The sequence below is a fragment of the Homarus americanus genome, unplaced genomic scaffold (assembly GCF_018991925.1).
Source record: "Homarus americanus isolate GMGI-L3 unplaced genomic scaffold, GMGI_Hamer_2.0 scaffold40248, whole genome shotgun sequence".
NCBI classification, from domain to species: domain Eukaryota; kingdom Metazoa; phylum Arthropoda; class Malacostraca; order Decapoda; family Nephropidae; genus Homarus; species Homarus americanus.
In genome coordinates this window covers 8483815-8500560 of record NW_024712526.1, presented here as the reverse complement: position 1 = coordinate 8500560, position 16746 = coordinate 8483815, and the positions used below count along the sequence as shown (strand labels likewise).

Sequence of the window (16746 nt, the reverse complement as noted above, 5' to 3'; positions counted from 1 at the left end):
TGGCACTATAAACTCGCCTGGCTTTATACTGGCGCCTTTTCAAAGCAATTGCTGGCACTATAAACTCTTTTTGGCACTATAAACAGGTCTGGCACTATAAACTCATACTGGCACTATACTGGTACTGGCACTATAAACAGGTACTAGCACTATAAACAGGTACTGGCACTATAAACTCATACTGGCACTATACTGGTACTGGCACTATAAACAGGTACTGGCACTATAAACTACTCACCAACAACAACAGCTGTCGGGGTGGTGTTGAGTTCGGTGAGGCTGGGCAGGTAGTGGACCTCGGCCCCCCGTAGGCGACGCTTCTGTAGAGCGGCTGCTGACACTCGCGTCCCCATCCTTACTCCGCTACCCTGGGGGGGAGGGGGGAGGATTAGTAGGGGCCAGGGGGTAACGTGATATGTATGGGGGGTATAGCACACAACGATAAGAGAGGGGATGTTGATAAAGAGTGGGAATAGAAAGGGGACTAAAGTAACTTTGAAAATATAATAAGATCCAAAGATGATGAACATTAAACCTAGATAATAATTTAATTGTTGTATGCAGGATATTCTATGGTTTACTTTCCTGACAGGTGCAAATAAATTCACATTCCTGCATACACAAGAGGTGAGGGGTGAGAGGGGATACAAAAACACACATGTATATTCGAGAAAACATTGAAGAGATTACAGTGAAATACTGTACTACCACAACCATGCCAAGAAAAGTGGACCAAACCTGAATGCCAAGGATTAGTTAAAAAAAAACACAAGTTTGAATGTCATGAATTAGCTGGGTACATCGAGAGTTTGTGTCATCATTATTAAAGCCTCATACGGTATATTTTTTACCCTAATATGAGATAAAGTAACATATCTCGTCATAGTATAGTCTCAGTGCGATTTTTAACCCCCATCTTTTGTACTGTAGCTGAATAGATAGATAGATGGATCAACAGATAGATATTCAGTAAAACCGTCATATTAGTTAACAATGACTCAACATGTATACAGACAATGTAGATATGTCCCCATGTGTATTCTCAAAGGTTCATTAGTTAATATTTCTCCTAACTAAATACATGAGAACTTATCACTCTGTCTATCTTAAATTACATTACAACACTCACACTATACTAAGATCGTTTCCTTGGGTTTAAAATGGAAAAAAATATATAATTCATGAATGTTTTGGGAGTCCAAGCAGGTCCAATTCTAAGTCCAACTGAAGTCCTTCGGGTCAGGGGGTCGTCGTTCTGTGAATGGTGAAGCCCCGCTGAGTTATAATCCAACGTGAGGGGGTGGGGACCTTCTCTTCTCTTTGGTGCATGTTGTATTTTCCTACGTTGGTTTGTTGTTACTACTGTATCATCATCTTCCTGTCCCCTATGTTGCTTTATTATTACTGTGTCCTCCTGAACCACAAACCCCGAAACTCAGACTTGTGAACCCGAAGCATTGATAGACACTGATGATGCATTATTCTGCCCATTAATGCTTTGGATTCATGGGGATTGAATCTCAGGGTTCGTAATTCAGAAGGAGAGGCGACAGTACTTTTGTGGATGACTGAACCTTCTGCCTAATTTTACTAACAAATTCGGGTAAAAATAATATTTATGGGTATGGACGGCTGTGAATCAATACGACCTCACGATGGTACTGTAGATGCCACACTAAAAAGTATCTACAAAATTTAATCCATTCCTGTAATAAATAAAATGACCAGCAGGCAGGTTCTACAGTGATGCTTGTAGGTCTTCACAGTGGGGAGTGTCACCTGCTCCTCCAGCCTATTACTATATGGAATCCAATACTCCACTGCGGGTCATTGCATCCTACCTGGCTGAAGCCCCTGTTAACGCCACTTTGTTTACTCTGTCTGTGGCAACCAGGGTGGAGGTTTGTCATTGGTGGGTCTCCCTGTTTGAGTATGAGACTGTATGTATGTATGTATGTATGTATGTATGTATGTATGTATGTATGTATGTATGTATGTATGTATGTATGTATGTATGTATGTATTGTATGTACTGTATGTATGTATGTATGTATGTATGTATGTATGTATAGATGCATATTTGTAACTACCGTACTGTATGTTTTTGAAAGAATTTATGTGTGTGTATTTAGCTATTGTATTTACCGTATATTCACTGTCGTATGTTCATCACAATTTTGAGTTAAGTTCTCATGTACTTTCTTACAGATGTTGTAGGTAAGTACCTTTAATGTAAGCTGTTACTTATTACAAAATCTTTACCACTGCCATATTACTCATTTACCATTCACCGTTTTCATTAAGTAACCTAAACTGTCTTTATGATATATTTGTCATACTAATTCATGTTTTACTCAGTGATTTATTTCTCTGGGGTTTATTTTAAGACACTCTCATGCTTACTATTTAAATTACTTGCAGTACATAAGTTTACAGTGCTGTAGTTAGTTATGTCACTGCAGTGAAATACTGTACTGTTTTCTGAGAATGACTTATCATTACTGTATATATACTGTACATTATAATTAAGTTCACTGCTTTCATGGAGTCACATTAGTAGGGTGATTAAGAAAAGTGCCACATGTATCATTTATAATTATTTATCTAATTATAAATGTGTTGAAAAAGTGCGATACAGTGCTGTACTAAGAGAAGGAAAGGTTACCATGACCAAAAAGGGTTCCAAGATTTGAAGAGAGATTAGTATGATGGTGCACAGCTCATTTAAAGTTCTAGGATTAGTAACTGTAGAAGTGATTGATAATGTTGTGGTGGGATGTAGGTTACTCACTTTCCTGGGCGACGTCAAGAGTGATTCGTCACTACCAAACTCCCGGGTGAGCTCTGGTCTGGTGGCTCCTGCCCCCTCCCTGCTGCTACTCTCTATGTTGCTCTTGGACCGTTGATGGAACACTCGTGGGGCTGAGGCCTTTACTTCATCCTCTGATACCTCTTCTTGTTGTTGGTTCTTGTGAGACTGTTGCTCATTCTCCAAATTTTCAATGGAAAAGACCTCATCAGTCTCGTCCCCACCGCCACGCCAAAGAATATCTGACAGAAAGTTCTCTCGGGACAGACTATCTGATGACTTGTGTCCTCCCAACACAATTGGCCAGAAGGGTGTTGATTCACTCGTCTTCTCTGCCCCAGAAACTACACACACCTTTGGGGCCTCCGTATTTTCACCTTCTGTCCCCCCAGGTACCTCTATTACGTGCCCGCCAGACGTTGGATCATCAGCAGTGCCTGCAGAGGATAAGCTGGTCCTGGCAGTAGTAGTGGCTGAGGAAGCACTGCTGGCAGCTTGTGAGTGGGGGTCCTGATGTGAAGGAAATACCTCCAAGGGTATCCCTGAGCCTTCCACTGGTAGGGTGAGTTGGCTCAGGGCAGCAGCATCATGCTGGAAGCTCTGGTGAACTGTGGCCAGGTAGAACACATGACGACTCCTGGTGACACAGAGCACACAGTTTAATCACCCCTCCCATACATTATACATAGTAACTATACCTCACTACCTATACATATCAAACAAGCTTTCACCGATGCACATGGCACACATGAGTATAACCTAGGTATAGCCCAGGTACACAATAATAGCAATGACAGAGACAAGAGAAGCCCCTCACACACGCACACCTGCACACTGGACACTAATACTCCGCACTCTCCACTCACTGCTCCAGTCCCCCACCCTCTCCTAATGTCTATGTCATGTAAGGGATTATGGTGGAGCACGAAGAGGGCGGGTGACTCAAACCTTGTACTGTACAGTACTGAGTGAGGAGGAGGAGGAAGGAAAGTCATTCTCATACTGTGTAATGATCAGGTGATGTATTATACCTCTACTGTATGAGGAGACAGGGAAGAAGTCATGCTTTGTGCTGTGAGCAATTATTGTGTACTGAATGAGGGGGAAGAAAAGGAGTCATTACTACACAGTTACACTTGTGCTTGTACTACAAGGGGAGGGAGGGAAAATATCATGTCTTGTGATGTGTGACAGCAGTTCAGGGATCAAGTTATCTTCCTCAAGACAATGCCACTTTAACAAGCAACCACTTAAATCAAAACTTTAAGCATTCTAGTTTATAATAAAGACTCAGGACCTTTGGTAGATAACATTTAGCGTTCATCATGAAGTGGAATTATCCAGTGATTACTGTGACAGGTACAATACTACCATAAATGTGTTATAAATATCAATTATTTGTTATAGCTATCATATATGCAAATAAACCTACTTCATCCAGTGGAGCATCATCGAGCATGTGTATAATCAACTGATGTAATAAACTGTGACATTTGATCGCTATACTTTTCCACATACTGTATGGCAATAGATGAGACAAGGCTTCAAACTTCTTTATTCCAGAAGGAACTTAGCGGTGTTTGGCAGGTATATACAATAGCTCTACTGCAATCAGCTTTTTTTTAGGTGGAAAATCTTACTAAGTTTCAAGTTTCATAAAAAATTTAAACCTTTGTAATTTTAGGCAGGTAAGACTACTGAATAAGAATCAGTTTTGAAAGCTCTCTTAGGGTACCTACCATCTTTAGCCATCCTCTGGGTCTGTATCAACATTCTCTCTAACAAACTTTGACATCAGATCTACAAAAATTAGCTCATGGAATAACTTGACTCTGAATGTTGTGAAGGCCTTTAGTGTAAGCTTATGTTCAGTTACATTCTAGAGCCTGTACATGTCCAGCACTTACCAGCAGTGTGTAAGAGAGAACTGACTGCCCAAATGGCTAATGAACTAACCAAAGGCCAAGTGGGTAAAGTAAAGTAAACTCACCTAGTCTCCTGCAAGTTAAACTTTATCTTGGTTGACTTGTCTGGTCCCCGCACTGCTACAGTGAGTCTATGTGTGGTATAGGAGAGCCTCTTAACCTGAGACCAGGGATGGAGTATGGCACAAGCAACAGCCTCCGAGGTGAGGGGTCCACTTCCTATTACCAACACACCTTCGGGCCCAATGCCCAGCCACCACTGTTGACGTCCCTTGTCCTGATAGGGAATGGTACTATCAAATGTATTCCAACAAACATGCAAACACAAGCATACAGGGTGTCTCAAATGCTTGCAATAATACTACATCACTGAGCTGAAAAATAGTTCTTGGAATGAGCATGTTCAAATCAATGTCAAGGGCCTGAGAAACATTCAGAGGAGATTAAGTGAAAGAAGTGAGATCTGTATGTAAGTTTATGACATGAAATTTGAAAGTTTACTAATTTGGAGGAAAATGGTGAATTCTGAGTACAGGATAAACTTTTAGGTCACTGTATATTCTTATTAGCATTAATGTATGGGAAGAATTACAAAATATCCAACAAAAACATAAAAGAAAACATTTAAGTTTCTATATTTCATACAGTAAAGTCTATGGCTCAGTAAAAGTGAATGCAGTATATAGCAGTGCATATGCTGTATATATATACAGTAAATATAATGTTTGCTTCATTAAACATCTACCTCTATCTATCTACAGTCAATATAGTTAAGGTTATTGTTATTTTCAAACACTTCATCACAAAGCAATTGTAATAGACTAATAACAAATTGTAAATATCAATACAGTGGCCTCGGATTATTTCACGACTTTTTCAAGCAATTTTTTTTTAATTTTGTAAATTTCCTTGGTCCCAATCTCACAAAATAACCCCGAGGCTACTGTATACACAAGAAAGGCATAAACGGTCATACATTACAGCATAACACTTTAATGCATTACCCATACAAAAAATATACACTATATAAATAAGCTAAACTGTTGAGTGAGTGATGTTTCTTTTTCTCATAGATTTTATTCACCTACAAGCAAGGGCAGGGAGAGACAGTGAGCAGTACGTATGGGAAATATTACAGAATACAGACGTTAAAGAAAGTAACTTCAATAACTTTTTACCACATTCATGAGTTACCTGTGTGATGTGGCAATAGTGTGCACCGCAGTGTTTACCTGTGTGATGTGGCAATAGTGTATACCGCAGTGTTTACCTGTGTGATGTGGTAATAGTGTGCACCGCAGTGTTTACCTGTGTGATGTGGTAATAGTGTGCACCGCAGTGTTTACCTGTGTGACGTGGTAATAGTGTGCACCGCAGTGTTTACCTGTGTGACGTGGTAATAGTGCGCACCGCAGTGTTTACCTGTGTGACGTGGTAATAGTGTGCACCGCAGTGTTTACCTGTGTGACATGGTAATAGTGTGCACCGCAGTGTTTACCTGTGTGACGTGGTAATAGTGTGCACCGTAGTGTTGTGTGTCCTGCAGGGTAGTGATGAAGCGTGCCTGGGCCTGGGTGTACGGCAGACCCATCAAGGCCGAGTGGTTCTGCTGCAGTTTTTGAGACGCCTCCTTAGTCTGTCCTCCGCGCAGCAGTGACTCAGGGACGTAATGCTCGGGCAGGAAGTAACCCACACTCTGGTAACAAAAATAAATAATAAAGACCAGTAATTATCTTTCCTCTGAACATAATATATAATCAAAAAATAACAAGTGATTTTTTTTCTGATTCAAAACAAGTTGTCTGAATATTACTAATCAACTGACATACATGTATATGTCATATCTAAAAGAGATGAAACCTGGACTTTTTAATATTTATGATATTTACATTAGTTAAGAGGTCATGTAAATATCAATACGGTACTAAGTACTTTTACCTAACAACACAGGTGTACTAAATAAATTGAATTCTCACCAAAACAACTTTTCCCAGTTGAGAATAAAGTTGGCAGTGACATAACTACAATTCTTAGTTTAAAATTATGAAAGCCATTAATGATTTTTATTCAGTAATTATACAAGAAAGAAATGCTAATTCATTAAACATTTACAAACTACAATTTTTTTTTTTATCTTTATTAATAAGACTTCTCCTTGTTGAGGTTTCTGTTTTCCTTCCATCATCTAAAGATATATTTAAATAACTCTCACCTGTTCATTTTTATCTCCAAATTCCGCCTGAAGAGCGAGGCTCGCCAGTTGAAACAAGACATCTGGTGGGAGGGAAAGGCGGCCCTCCAACACATCGTGTCGTAATTGCAGGTATAACAGCTGTCTTGATGAGCTTGCCATGTCACTCAAATTACTGAACCTAATGCAATCATCAGATTAGGTTAGATTATGTAATGTAAGGTTACCGGTAAGTCAAATTTTATTTCAGTATATGACTAGCAGAGTCATTACTTAATAGTGCAATGGAACAAAGGCTGAAATTCTACAAAGGCAACTCAAAGAAAAAAATACTAAAACTCTCTTGTGAAGGTTGAATAGAACAATGAGAGCCAACAATTACAGAAGACCTGGTAAAAGTCAATGTAAATATATGTGAGTGAAATGTAAGGCTATGACAATACAATGACAAGTGGAAAACAATCATTTGAAGAGACACTTTTTCTGAGAGGAGGATGTGGAGTTGGTAAAATGTATTCAGTGGAAGTGCGGATCTTAGAGGAACATACTGTATTAGAGTAACATCCTCTACTTACTTAAGATAATACATAATCCTCAGGTGCAGAGTAAAATTATCCTGAATAAGACCATCTTTTGTAGGGTGACGTTCCCTCCATCCTGGGGGAGCAACCTGTAATACCAGCAACAAGATGACTTTAAGTGACGAACACGAAGAGTTACCTGGAGGATGAGCAGCCCATGTACAGTCAGGGTCAAAAGTTCGCTCTCTCCCAAACTGAAGCAGTATCGACCCCATATGAAATAAAACAGCACACCCAAACAAGATAACACTTCGGGGAAGTAAGTTCGCAGACTCATCACCACGGGAAGAGAAAATTTGTCCACAACTCGACCAACTCTCTAAAGACAGTAGTACACTAACTCCTACAGAAAACTGAATCATTACAGGCAGATTGATTGTAAGTAAACATTAACATCGATTAGTTGGTGTGATATGGTTTTTTGGGAAGGTTGTACATTATGCTAATGTGTAGTGCCAGGATGTAGCATGAGCTTAAGGTTAAACATATTACAGAAGTCTTCTTGTCATGTAAAGTGGAAACATTACAGCAGAATATTAAAGGTTAGGCAGTTTGAGATTGGATAACATTTTGATAGAGAAATCTGCATTGTTCTTAATTCCAAGCCACATTATAACATATTGGCAAAGAACTTGTAAAAATTAATAAAAAAAAATGTTAAAGAAATGCCAGCAAAATTTATAATGAAAAAACAATAAAACACTAATGATATAATCGCTGTATACCTTATGTAGTTTGGTCTGCGGAGCTACAAAATGAAACTCTCCACTACCCAGCACAGCGAGGCCCAGCAGGTGTTTTAGTGGTAAATCCTCCTCTTGGAACACAGCCTGTGGAACAAGAAATAAAATTACTATTATAGATAAGAACCATAATATTTCTTCTCATACAATACACTGGATACTCCTCAACATCTTTCACATTCCACATCTTTTTTCTTGGAGTAGAATGTTAAAGTTCGAGCTAACTTCATATACTCCGTGTTCCTTAACTCACGGGAGAAAGGTTAGCTTAGACTAGGGCACTGATGGGGCTGATGTCAAGCTCAGTGAACAGGACAAAACCCATGTCACATAAATAGAGAGTTTAGAGTACAGTCAGTTCTGCTATAACGCGATAGTTGTGTTCTTGTAAAACATAGTGTTATAGAAATTCGCGTAATAGAAATAACAGGGCTTATGGAGAAAATAGGGTTAGGTGCAGATTACTAGTCGAAATTGAAAAAAATTTAGTAGTTAGCCTAACACAAAGGATAGAACAGTCTAAATAAATGTTACATTCATATCTAATAATGAAATCATACAGTAAATGTAACACTTTACCTTGAAAAAATAAGAATATAACTTGATGGGGGAGAAGGGTGATTTTGAGGTTGATAACATCGAGCCTCTCTTCAAGGGTTATAGCCTTTCTTTTACGATCATCAGCGGGAATGCGATCACCAGAACGCTTCTTGGAGATATTCTTCTTTACCATATTCACAGTTAATACCACAAAATTAGAGAAATAGTAAGCAAAAATCGCATTACAGCAAACAAGCGTTCGCGTTATACAAATATCGTTCCTCTATTCATAAATCGCGTTAGAGCCAATTCGCATTGTCAAAACACGAGTTATAGCAAAACTCACTGTACTACCAACACAAGACATTCATTATTTGTATTTACAGTTTTCTTTTAATACACTAACACCCACAAACATTTACCATAACACACAATTCTTGATAATATCCCAAACATTTTAAATTTGGTGGTACTGTACAACACTATCCCTGTACTCCACCTCCTTCCAAAATTCTTAAATCAAACACATACATCTACAATACAAGACAAGGTCCCATTTATCACCCTACCTCAAGAAAGTTAAGTTTAAACAGTGGTACAATACTTCCCCACCTGAAACAAACTTTCCTTTGAAAATAAGAAACAAAAGGTGACCACAAAGTTCCCCTGTCATTATAGAGGCAAAATAACTCCCAAAATTGTGTAGAGAAAAACTGATTACTGAAATTTTCTGGGATTTTGTTGGGATATATCAATATACAGTACAGTAGCAATTGTTATTTAAATCCATTCCTTTTGTTGAAGTTACATGTTCAAAAGAGACGCAAAGGAGGGCATGGACAAACACACACACACATAATCTCATCTTCAGGGTGACTAGAGAAGGGGTGAGGGGGCAATGGTAATGGTGCAGTATCCTAAAGAGACACAACTGACCTGGAGAATGTGAGTGACCCGAGTAGTAGAAGGATCACAAGTCAATTCCAGTCTCCTGCCAGTGACCAGGATCACTGTAACTTTCTTCACCACACCTCGCTGGAAACATAGAAACACAGCTTTAGTTAACATGAAGTACAGTGAAAAATAAATTAGAATATCTATCTATTCATATATCTACATACTTATTCACTTATTTATTATATCATTATGGAGAGAAGAGGGAGGTGGTAAGGGGATTGGGGAATGCAGCCATCCATTCAGAGTGACTCCCCAGGAAAGTGAAGATTTGTACATAACAAGGGATAAAAAGACAGGTCTTAGATGGACCACAACATTACCTGTGCATCTTGTAACAACGTGAGGACTTTTGCTGGTTCTTTGCTTCTGACAACAAATTCTGGGCCAAGGATTGGTGGTGTTCCTGCACTCGTGGGGCCTACTACAGTATCTGGACTACCATCTGCAAAACGGTATAGGCGGGAAGGGGTACGCACCACGATGCGTCTCTTCTTCTGAACAACTTCACATAAGTTTTGACGTAACTCTGCTTCAGTATTGCTGGAAATGAGGAATAGTGGTAAAAAATGACATTATTATAAATGAACTAAAATGAAAAAAAATAACATAACTTAGACTGCATTACCACCCACTTGTGTATGGAGTCCCCCCTCCGCTGAATAAATTCGTCTAGTGTTAACCACATAAAACATTAAAAGTGACATCCCGATAGTGAAGGGGTTAAGTGATATAATTGAGCACACATGTAAGAAACACTACAAGAGTACAATGTTATATTTCCCCATACTGTTGTCCTGAGTACTGTATATTTATCATCATAAGATATTCTTTTCACCTTTATAAATCCTTTCTGAATAAACTCTCAAGTTGGACAGAATCAAATGTTAAACAAACTCTCCTGTTCCCCCTTACAGCCCCAACAGTTCATCTAGTTTATCTCCACCACTCTCCACTATCACCCACCACCAACAGCGCATCCATCACCCCCAAAAAGGCCAGTTCGACACAGTATTAATTTACCCGGTCATCTTTAACAATATTTTAGATAACCTTTGCCCTGAACTCATTCTTCGTGTATATTTTTATCACCCAGAGAAGGATAAGATACTTACTACACTTCAAGAAGCAGAGGTCCTCCTTGAACAGTAATGTGGGAGGAAAGTTTAAATAATTATTAAAAAAAAAAACATGAAGAAGCCCAGTTAATTACTTGGGAATCTGAGGTATATGCAATGTACTCTCACTGCTGATAATTTTGTGACTAAGAAAAATATTAAATGAACTTGGACAACATGTGACTGGAGGACATGGGAACAAATGGTACTACTTCTCCACAATTACTACAAATAGTTTGACTTATAAAATCATTTGGGTAAACAACACACCAAGCAGTCCCTAGCAAGAACTTCTCCTAATTCTCCATCACACCAGTAATAAAGTAAAATCACTGAGCTCTGTAGAAAAGTTACTGAATGGACACCAAATTTGATACAGAAAGTTGGACAAAATGGCAGCTTTTCTAATCAAGTATAAACCCAATAGTGAAGGGAGAACATGAAGGACACCACACCTTTAGAAGTCTAAAAGGAAAAGAAAATATGACAAGCAAGACTTACAGGAGGTTGTCCACTGACATGGCCCGGGATCTTGGTGGCTTTTTGGGTGGGATCTTCTTCTGGGTACCCGATGCTCCTCCCCCAGGTCGTGTGTCCAAGCCCTCACCCTGGAGGGAAGGAAGAATTAGATGCACAGAACAATAAACTCCTATGTACCTTACAAAAAATTTTCTAGTCTGTTTGTCAATATATCTAATACAATACCAACTGAGTGTGGTATTCAATTTAAGATCATCTAGTCCCTTCAATTGTACTTAATACTGTACAATAAAGCACTGTGTGTTTTATGTAGTGGTGGTGGTAGAAGGGCAAAGGAAGTGCGGAAGTGCGGCAGTGGTGATGGAGGTGAAGAGGGAGTGTGGTGGTGGTGGTGGTGGTAGAAAGGCAGAGGGAGTGTGGTGGTGGTGGTGGTGGTGGTAGAGAGGCAGAAGGAGTGTGGTAGTGGTGGTGGTGTTCTGCCAAAAGATATAATCCTGGTTATATTCCAGAATAAACAATACAAACTAATGTTTTCCTCTGAGACTTTACTGTTTTATTTTCATCCACTGAAGTGCAGCGTGTGACAAGTCTGTTCTTCTTTGTGGGGATTATGAGGACTTTTGGGTGAGTGTCAAGTTAATCCAGGAGAGTGAATATGAAATCTCACTCACACAACTTGGCAAGGATTCTGAAAATTAAGCTTACTAATATTTTTATAACACTTGAATACATATTTTTACATATTTTCTTTACTTTTATGATGTGTAATGTTTAAATGCTGCAAGATTTGAATTGTAGTGCAACATATTGTGAAAAATAAAGTTTCTGAGTAACCTACAATTTCCTTATCCTGTGCATCATAAAAGCCCCCCAAAATAAACACATTCTGGCAGCAAACAAGAACAACATTAATGGTAGTCAACTTTGGGTATAACACAATATAAATCGAACAAATAAAAACTCAATTTCTCATGGCTGTCAACCTCCACACAGTACCTGACGAACACTGAAAAATGCCTGGATCAGCCCCCTACCAGAATCAATCACAACCCCTCCATCCTCAAGCACCATCCAGCACTCTACTACCTTGATGCTCTTCCCTCCTTCCCTTCCTCTTAGTACCTCACTAAGCCTGTAGTACTAACCTTCATGACTCCTGCTACAGTTGCACTTCTGCTGACCGTGATTGTTGTTCTTGATTCCTTATATGGAAAAGCCTTAAGTCCTACGTTCCTCTTTGGCGACGTCTTAACTGGCGAGGCTTCAGTCGACGACACCTCCAGGATGGGGTTCATGGTGCCCCCCAGGGAAGAGATGTCATTCCCTTCGATAAGTCTCGGTATTACATTTTCTTTTGATGAATTAATTGTGTCCATAGAGTGGAAATTCTTCTTAGATCTTATAAGACTCTTCGGTATATTTTCTGTCAATACCTGTTAAAAATAGAGACATGATGTGATGTCCAGTGAAGCCTCAGTAAAATATATTTCTAGTACAGTACAAAGACCAGAACAGTCTTAAAATATATATATATATCTTAAAATTGCTAAAACCATGTTGGGGAATACAGTTAATACCTTTCATTTACCTTATTACAGTACAGCACAGAATTGAGATTTTGAAGGATATCTAAATATTAAATAATTTGCCAACAAAGTCAGGAATTAGCATCAGAGATTTACTAGGGCAAAAACATGTACAGTATTTGTCTTGGAGTTAAAAAATAATAAGTTTAACTGATTTAATATTTCCTGAATTACTGGAAAAAACAAAACATGAAGAATCAGAATCTAAATTAACATAGAAAAGACTAAAAGACAAGTAAGGAAAACAATTTACAGTACAGACATGTACAGTATAAGAATCAAAGGGAACTGAGAACCCCAATGAACTATCTGTATACGTAAATGGATCATTGTACAAACAGAACACAAAGTACAAAATAAAATAAAACCTTTCCATTTTGTAGTTATTTTTGTCAAATACACATAACTTGACCCTTTTTGTGGAGTTATTAAAATGTATGATAACTGACGACAACTTCTCACCACTCGTAAAATATCAATCACCCGACACAGTGAAAGAGTCGGCGGCAACTTACAATATCCTCTGACAGTCTGCTGGAAGTCCTGAATGATGGCGCTAGCAGAGATATATCCTGCATGCTCGACATACGGATGACGTCACGACCTCGCATTGTGGGGAAAACGTTTGTCGACGGTGTTCGCGAGACTGAGGCAAATTTCACCGGCCCCTGAAGTGATAAACGAAAATAAAGAAATGTATCACGAAAACACAATACTGTATTCTGTCCTTAAACACTGAATTAATTAAAGCTATCAATAAATGTATTACTTAAACAATTAATAAAAAATGCATTATTAATTAGACCAATCAATAAACAATGTATTAGTTAGACCAATCAATAAACAATGTATCACTTCAACCAATCAATAAACAACATTAATTCGACCAATCAATAAACAACATAATACTTCGACCAATCAATACAGTCGTGTCTATAACTAAAGGAATATATATAAAACACCTTACATACCAGTGAGTATTGATGGTGACTCAAGTCCTCCACACTGGTCGAGCGTCTAGAGGAGCTCCAGCTGAGTGAGGTGGGCCTTCTACTGGTGGAGGTCCTGGCATCTAGAGCTGAGTACGACCTGTGTCTCCTCACCACCACAGGGTCGGGAGGTTGAGGGGGTGGTAAGGGAGGGCCCAACACTTCTTCATACAAGGATCTGATGGTTGCCGTGTAGTTCAGACGATCTGGACCATTCAGCCGCTCGACCAATAACTGCAAGAAAGAAGAAAAGTTAGTCTTGTATGGTACTAATGATAAATATATATATAACCTGTATACATGCACTAAAACTATTAAATAAAGGTTTTAAAAGGATGCCATAGTTCAATTCTATTTATAAAAGGCATAAAAATGGCATCTAAAAATACACTAATAACCTATAATTAATTAGAGAAACTTTAATGGGTGAAATTTTTCGAAGGATCATTAATTACAATCAGTTGCTCTACTTTATAAATTTTCTAAGCTCAGATCATTAATCAGTTTGTCAGGGAGCTTGGCGGCCACAGTGGGGTGGATATTTTGACACAAATAATATGTAAAAAATCAAGAGGTGTTGGTTAATATTACCACTTGTGTCAATAATGATAACGACAGGAGTTTAGTTAGCCTGAGCAGGGAACAAGGGGAGGAACTGGAAATATATTAATAATTTCGCAATAATAATGTGCAGAAATTGGTAGAATATTGTTTTCATATCTACACAGAAGGTATTAAATAAGTTGCCCCAAACACACTATTGCTTATCACTGTCAGCCAGGCAACTGTTATATGAAGAATACTTTAATGATGTGGCAGGCGTTATTCTATTTCAATAACTACATAATAAAATTTAAGAATACATATTAATATACAATAGCTTTACAAACAGCCAATAAATTAAAAAAATAAACTCATAAGTAATTATTCATATTCAGTATGCAACAAGAAAATAATTATTTGTTTAATACACTTACGAATGAGAGCATGTGAATTAATTTAAAAGTTTTCTGAACAATATATATTTTCTCCGTGAATATTATCGAACCTAAAACAATATCTTTCCATTAATAAGATTACTAAAATCAACCAGTGAATTTAACTGCTAACAATCCACAACTGTTACCCAAATTTACCGACAAGATAACGAGCAGCATGTCAATGGCGTCCCCCTGCGGACTCACAATTACGGTTGAATTACCTCAAAGAAAAACTTCCTTGCTATTCAAATCTCAGTTCCGCGACTCTCCAGAATAACCCAGTGCTTCAGGAATATGAGAATAACTAAGTGCTAAGTTATGCCGCTTCCTCGTATCAAGCGCTGTGTCAACTTTCAGGGAGAGCGGAGATTGTATTACCTCCCCCAGGCTGCTCAGACGAGATGGGTAAACATGGGCGAAAAATATTTACACAGAACATCACATCCCCCCTCCCCCTCCACCTCCCACCTCCCCCTCCCCCTCCCCCACCCTTCTAGGACTGAACCCAAGCACTCAGATTGGGATGAAACTGAACCCCACACACTCAAGATAGAACATTTAGTTAGAAGATTCCATTAGATTACCTTTGATTAATGTTAAGATGGTTAAACTTCAGGGAAAATAAGCTTGGGTGTCTAATAAAAAAAAAACAAAAAACATGACACACCAAATAAAAGTAACATGTGGGGTTTTACTCGGCGGGCCACTGGTGATGACAGTGAAGGTTAGTTCTTTTTTTTTAATCAAAACTTTTATGACTTTAGAGACACCGTTAAAAGTTTGTAAACAAGCCAAAGTTGGTAGACGAGTGATCATGCAGATGTTGTTTTTATATTCAGGATATTTATTTAATTACTCGACACGTAATTTTTCCCCTAAAGTTTTATTGTATATTTAATGAATTTGGGAAGCTTAATTTACCTTACGGGTTATTTTTTATTGGATATTTAATTAAATTCCTTACTTTGACGTTGTCCGAAGTAGGTTAAACAACACTGAAAAACATAACCAGCTTGTACACTTCATCATCGACCACTGAAAACAATTATGCAAGAAATATATATAAATAACTTCGGTAAACATGAATCATATTAACTTAATTATTTGTGTAGTTACTTAAAAAGACTGTAGAGAACTGAGTAAAGTTCTTTGATGTTATGTATAGTTGATGTCTGGTAAAATTTGGAATCATATGAAGATTAACCCCCTAATTTATGTCCAATGTAATAATGTGTTGTGTGCTGGTAGCCGTTACTGATCTTGAGGTTAATTAGTGATACAGGTATAACACACACACACACACACACACACACACACACACACACACACACACACACACACCCCCCAACTCACCTGGAAGATATCGACAAGGGTAAGTCTATGTGCCGGTAAGTTGTGGGTCATGGCAGAGAGCGTTGACCTAAGGCTAGAGGAGATGGTATGGGTGATGTCAGTCAGCTGGGTACTGCTGTTGCTTCTGTTACTGTGTTCAGCTGCAGCCCACAGTGTCCGTCCCAGCGAGAATACCAACAGCTGGAAAGGGTTAGGTTAGGTTATAAAAGACAGACAGACAGACAGACAGACAGACAGATAGATAGATCAAAAGAAATCCTATGGGTCATTGTTGTGTCATCAAGATCAATGATTCAACAGAGGTCAGAGATCAACACACGTCAGAGGTCAACAGTGTAGGCAAATCAAAGGTCAAAGCTACATGTGAGAGAGAGAGAGAGAGAGAGAGAGAGAGAGAGAGAGAGGACATGAACTGGGAATGGTCGAGGGAATTAGCAAACCAGATCTGATTGAACATGTCTGTCTGTCTGTCTATTTACGAGTCTTCCCCATCTATC

General features: G+C 38.6%; 1 protein-coding gene across 1 annotated transcript in view; it reads right to left on the bottom strand.

Moving 5' to 3' along the window:
• Nucleotides 1-16746, bottom strand: part of LOC121863603 (serine-rich adhesin for platelets-like) — a 189137-nt gene that overhangs the window by 53229 nt on the left and 119162 nt on the right. Inside the window, exons 5-18 of the mRNA XM_042362334.1 lie at nucleotides 16250-16429; nucleotides 13899-14150; nucleotides 13443-13595; nucleotides 12487-12774; nucleotides 11363-11469; nucleotides 10067-10286; nucleotides 9726-9824; nucleotides 8232-8336; nucleotides 7501-7595; nucleotides 6947-7106; nucleotides 6233-6430; nucleotides 4800-5011; nucleotides 2792-3446; nucleotides 239-368 (exon numbers count right to left, since the gene is read on the bottom strand). Coding sequence (XP_042218268.1) covers nucleotides 239-368; nucleotides 2792-3446; nucleotides 4800-5011; nucleotides 6233-6430; nucleotides 6947-7106; nucleotides 7501-7595; nucleotides 8232-8336; nucleotides 9726-9824; nucleotides 10067-10286; nucleotides 11363-11469; nucleotides 12487-12774; nucleotides 13443-13595; nucleotides 13899-14150; nucleotides 16250-16429 — 2854 coding nt within the window. The remainder of the gene's footprint in view (nucleotides 1-238; nucleotides 369-2791; nucleotides 3447-4799; nucleotides 5012-6232; nucleotides 6431-6946; nucleotides 7107-7500; nucleotides 7596-8231; nucleotides 8337-9725; nucleotides 9825-10066; nucleotides 10287-11362; nucleotides 11470-12486; nucleotides 12775-13442; nucleotides 13596-13898; nucleotides 14151-16249; nucleotides 16430-16746) is intronic.